General features: G+C 35.8%; 2 protein-coding genes across 2 annotated transcripts in view; both read left to right on the forward strand.

Moving 5' to 3' along the window:
* The window catches only part of LOC116847591 (vitellogenin receptor-like), a gene marked incomplete at its 3' end in the record, with an annotated part of 38,995 nt that overhangs the window by 5,938 nt on the left and 27,227 nt on the right, over window positions 1-5,830 (forward strand). Inside the window, exons 11-16 of the mRNA XM_032822723.1 lie at window positions 555-695; window positions 799-1,051; window positions 1,717-1,916; window positions 2,205-2,340; window positions 4,694-4,755; window positions 5,420-5,688. Of these exons, the coding sequence (XP_032678614.1) occupies window positions 555-695; window positions 799-1,051; window positions 1,717-1,916; window positions 2,205-2,340; window positions 4,694-4,755; window positions 5,420-5,688 (1,061 nt within the window). The remainder of the gene's footprint in view (window positions 1-554; window positions 696-798; window positions 1,052-1,716; window positions 1,917-2,204; window positions 2,341-4,693; window positions 4,756-5,419; window positions 5,689-5,830) is intronic.
* LOC116847598 (vitellogenin receptor-like) lies at window positions 164-3,441 on the forward strand. The gene is made up of 6 exons (XM_032822735.1): window positions 164-695; window positions 799-1,051; window positions 1,717-1,916; window positions 2,731-2,900; window positions 2,974-3,086; window positions 3,317-3,441. The coding sequence occupies exons 2-5, from the start codon at window positions 882-884 to the stop codon at window positions 2,998-3,000; spliced, it is 567 nt and encodes a 188-aa protein (XP_032678626.1). The 5' UTR covers window positions 164-695; window positions 799-881; the 3' UTR covers window positions 3,001-3,086; window positions 3,317-3,441.

Consider the following 5,830-nt stretch of genomic DNA (forward strand, 5'->3'; position numbering starts at 1 on the left):
GCGATCGTCATTAAGGGGACGCTGAAATTGAAAACTTTACCGATAGTATACATATATTTCTGCAAAGTTTACGTCGCATTGGTTAAAAAAATTACAAATGCTTTTACGCAAAAAAAGTATATGCAAAAATAGAGAAATTGCTCAATATGTGACGAAAACGACAAGAAAATTTAAATATACAATACAATCTCAAGCTGTTAGCATAATATTTGCCTCATCCAAAAGTTCCGCAGCTTGTGTATACCGAAAGTGTGAAGGCTCCAATCAAACAAATTTTAGAGAACTAAATTGCTGTATCTTCGTCTTTGAATTCAGAAGCTTAAGAATATCGGAAAAAATTTGCACAAAGATTTTTATATATGCGTGGGTAAGTTTCCCGATAAACAAAGCAATATATAGTAATGTTCTATATATACAAGAACTGCATAAAAGATAGCGTAATTGCATTAGTGACGACCGTCTCTGCATCGTCTGCCTTTATACGTTGACCACAATATACGTACGTATTAACCAATATTTATTATACTTTTAGACGAACATATTTATTGTTTTAGACACGGAAGATAGCCAACATATCATCATAGTTGCGGATGGTACATTTGTAAATTATTACCATAATTGGTTTGGCAAGCCAAAAATAGCAACCAGCGTTACCCTATCAAACATTACCGCGATTACTTATGATTCACTGTCCGGTATGACGACATTAATATTTCATAAAAAATGCATATTACAGAAAGAGAGAGTGCAGCAACGAAGGAAGTATTAAAACTTTAATTACAATTAAAACTTATTTAGGTACTATACTCGCAAGCAATGCCCTTACGAATAATATCTTCCGCTACGACCCGATCAACAACAAAATTAAGAATCTCATAGCCATGAAGATTGAATCGTTGGGAGGAATGGCGTTCGATTATGTTGGTAATAATTTGTATTTGACAAATATAGAAGAAAACACTATTGAGGTACATAGCTTAACGACAAAGACGAAGAAGATCTTTTATTTCGAGGATCAACCTTATAATATCGCTTTGACACCTGAAGAAGGGTATGATATTTAGTTGTTTATTTTGTCTTTGTAATTTTTATTGTTTCCTTGATTTATAAGTTCGTGCAGATTTTTAAACAAATTTGAAATGCATCTTACTTTATGTTGAAAACAATTGTAATCAGTAATATATTTGCCATTCTGTGTGACAATCTTTTTTGCCATCTTTTACGTAATTTGATAATTCTCCTCTCGTAAAACTTTTATACTTTTTCGACATTCCATGTGATTGTCCACATCATCTAAAGAAACAAAGTTTATGTCGCCAAGGGAGTTCTGTATAAGCGAAACATATGATAATCGCGAAAGGGGACAATATCGCATGAATATGGTGGATAAAGTAAAACATTCCATCCAAACTCTAATAATTTTTACAAAAATAAGAAAGTACAATGCACCGAAAAAACTCATTACTGTCTTCTATTATCAAGCTGCAACGAACTATCAACAACAATAACTGTGTACTTCTTCAAACATTACCATTTACACCATAAAATATACTCTGAAATGTCAGCTATCAAAGCATATATATAGATGATTTCAACTGCGTGTATGGAACTAATACTCTAATACTAATATACGAATACTAGTAAACAAAAATTCGCACGAACTTACGAATTAATCTAATATTTCTGAAAGAATGTATGACGTCTTGTATGTTGTAGCATAATGTTCGTAGTGTTCAAAGTAAAGGATAAATATCGTATAGATAAAATGCAAATGGATGGAACGGGTATGAAATCGCTGTTTGTAGAGAGCAAGTTGCTAAAAGGTCCAAGGATATCATTGTACTATCATACGGACGAAAAAAAAATTTATTGGGCTGATCAGGGCACTTACAGTATCCAAAGCGCCTTGTTGACAGGTTTGCATTCTAGCTCTTATAAATATGATAAATACGTAATTAATCGTTTGAATTCTAAGAAAACCCGATTGTGCGTTGCTTTTATTCATAAGTGCCAATCCTTCATCTCAGTAAGCTTCACTGAAAAAAAAATTAATTGTCAGATTCTTTATTAGATTTGATTTCCAGGTTTGAGCCGCGTGAATTCTTCTTTGTCTGATTCCAATGTTTCGCGAATATTTCAATTCGCTTTATCAGAGAGTAACGACCTAATGCTAAGTTGCTTCTCATCAAATATCCTTTATATAGTGATTGACATAGAGGGAAATAGCAAGGAGGTGAAAGATAGTTGCGAAGAAGAAGAGAGTGGTAGAGAATTTGTTGGCCGGTCAGGTTTTGAAAACCAGGAGCAATTGCCAGATTGGATTGATCTCTTGTCCGAAACGTCAGAATCAAACAAAATGGAATTCACGTGGCTCAAATCCGGAAATTAAATCTAATATTCGTGAACACTGCAAAAGCACTCAAATATCAAACGTTCAGATTATATTGTAACGCACCGTTAGGATTGTTATAGAAGTTTAAGAAACTTTATTACGAGATCGAATTTTAACATTCATAATTTGTGTCATAAGTGCCTCATAGAAAGTAAATGAAAAACGTAACGAAAAATAGGGGCGCGATCGCGTTACACGACACTTTTAGAACAGTAACAGCGCAATCGACATTTTTCACACGTATTTTGCAACTATCGATGGCACTCAAACGGTTAAGATAAAAAGTCTTATTTCGTAAAATTTTAAGACGTATCGCAAACAAATGATCAAATTTTCAGGTTTTGATTATCAGATCCTCCGCACCAGCTTGAACGAACCTATGAGCCTTACCATTGCAGGAGAATATATTTTCTGGACACAACGCCGTTTGACTAAACTATTTTGGGCGAACAAAAACAATATTCAGAAAAAATATGGGGAGAAAAACTTCGCAGAAGTTTGTGAGTTTGTATGTTTGACGTTTCAGCAACAAATAATATACATCTGTGAGATGTCAAGTCAAGTAAATTTATTCTTTCTAGACAAAGAAACAGAAATTTCTCATTTGATAACGGCACACAGAAATATAGACGGCTATCGTATAAACTGTGGAAACTGTTCACACGTGTGCTTACCTTCGTCTGCAAATTCATACGTAAGTACATTTTATGCGTGATCAAAATGGTAATATCATACCCTGACGCATGTCGTGCATATCATGCATTTAACGAAAATACGCGAACATTTCGTGTACGATTAGAATATAATGACGTTAACGTCACTTCATATACTGCTATACATGTGTCAATTTTGTAAACATTCATCGAGAGAATCACATATCGTTTGTAATCACTTGCTTGATATCAAATACTTGGTAACTTTCAGCTCTGCGCTTGCCCACCTGAGATGACGTTAAGCGCGGACAACCACACGTGCATTTTGCAGTACACATGCTCCTCCAGCGAAATTAAATGCAGTGAACATGACATCTGCATAAAGTGGTACCAGTGGTACGTTTTACCATCGTTTCCTTACGTCGTTCAAGTGGTTCTTAAATAATGTAAATTATACAGATCCTATATGTATACATGGTGTACAACAGAACGCATACATCTGCTTGTGTATAGGTAGAACTAGTGATAGAAACTTTGCTCCACGCATCAGCATGGGAGGGGATCAGGAATGCCGATTCAAGTACATTTTTAGCACGCTGACAGCGCGTAGAGGGAATGGCTCCCATGTATGCGTGCTCTGTCCGTATGCGCCTCTCACTTCAGCCGTACTTCAGCCGAAGTGTGACTCACTGTGAGAGGCACACACGCATGCATGGGAGCCATCCCCTCCACGCGCTGTCAGCGTGCTGCAAATGTAACTGAATGCGTGCTGATGCGTGCTGCTCGCGGAGCAAAGTTTCTATCACTGATAGAACTAATCGTTCAACGAGAAAGTTCTTTACTATTTTACAAACAACTACGATTATTAACATATTAGTTAGAGAAAATTGGTGATTAAGTACGCATGATGCAGTGGAACGAACTCTTTAAATCCAATCTCGTTCAAAATGTCTGAATCAATTGGTAAACTGTTGGTAACGGCGGGCGTTCTTATGCTGCACAGTGATACTGGACTTTGACAGTGAACTTTAATATTGGACAGTGGAGGCGTTTAGCATACATTCCTTTTGGTACAATAATTGTAATTTTGTGTTTGCAAAATAGCGAAAGACTTTTTGTTCACTTTAATAAGTTCTATCTGCACACAAGTGATTATACACGTCGTGTCAGTATAGAACAAATTCCATACAGAATTCTGTGTAAAAAAAGCATTATTTATTGTCACATTTTCTCTAATAATAACTATGTATAACTATATATATATTGACGGGTTATACACGGATTTAACATGTTTAACATGTTTATTGCAAACCTAATCTGCTTCACGCATGTATGATACACCGATTTCTTACAAGAAATCATATATATATATATATATGACAGCGATATTTTTTTATTTTATGTATATATAAACAAATCAAATTTATTTTATATTATTACATAAAAAGAAAAATACACAGCAGTCTGTGACAGACGGTTGTTTAGATCAGCGATGATACCAAACATGTTGTTACCTCTAAAATATTTTCTGAGTATCTAAGTAAATCTAAAAGAGATATCCAATAATATGTTTTGAACAAACTATTGCATATAATATAAAAATATTGTGAATATGTTTGTGAGTTATGAAATCTTATGATTTGTTTAGGTGCAATGGCATTAAAGAATGTCCGAATGGCGAAGACGAACCAAGTTACTGTAAGAAAAACAGTATGAATAAAACAAATGGAATATAACAAATTGATACATACCTACATTACGCATAACTATAACGATTACTACGAATAATAATACTATTACTACTAATATAACTATTACTACGAATAATAATACACTATACTATGTATTAGCTTTTTGTACTCATTATATAATTTACGCAAAGTATTTAGTATTACTGCGTATTGTATAAATAGTATTAAAGTATATATATATATATATATATATATATATATATATACATATATATATTCATAAATATATTAACATATGTAACACATGGAAGCCACCATATTCTTGCAAACAACCAAATTTGCGTATCTCTTACTAGAAGATCTCTAAATAGGAGGAAACAGCAGCTCCACTCGCGGCCGCTGTTCTAGTCGCCGCGAGCGCCTCTGAAGCCACCGACGCGGGCCTATCGAAATGCTTTACGGATGTTCACGTGGCGTAATACGCGGCTCCGACTCCGAAGGACTCGAGCCATTCTCTCTCGCTCGCCTCCCGCATGAGACATTTGTTCGAGCCTCTCGTTTCGCGACTTTGACTCGTTCCGCATATTCGGACTGTAGAGAGAGAAAAGATATGCACAGCCCAACTTCGCGCGCGAGCCTATCGAAATGCTCCACGGATGTTCACGTGGTGTAACACATGTCAGGATCCGGCTCCGAAGGACACGAGCCACTCTCTCTCATCGCTCGCCTCCCGCATGAGACATTTGTTCGAGCCTCTTGTTTCGCGATTTTGACTAGTTCCGCATATTCCGCCTATAGAGAGAGAAAAGGCCTTCTACGGGTTTCGCGACATTTCAGTATCGTCGCGACCAGGAGGACTACCCACACCGCGTACGTGCTGCGTTGGCATCCCCGGGGCTTTGTGTTGAGGAAGCAGTTTGGGTATTACTGTGACCTTGTAAATACAGTTGTGGCAAGTCATTATTGACTAAGAGTTTTCTCGCGCCCTTTGCGACACCGTCTTCCCGGTCTCACTTCTTATCTCAAAGCTTCCAAATTATATATATATATATATATATATATATATATATATATATATATATATATATATATAT

Source organism: Odontomachus brunneus, unplaced genomic scaffold, assembly GCF_010583005.1.
Source record: "Odontomachus brunneus isolate Ranch 3 - 2012 unplaced genomic scaffold, Obru_v1 Obru_scaffold_081, whole genome shotgun sequence".
NCBI lineage: Eukaryota > Metazoa > Arthropoda > Insecta > Hymenoptera > Formicidae > Odontomachus > Odontomachus brunneus.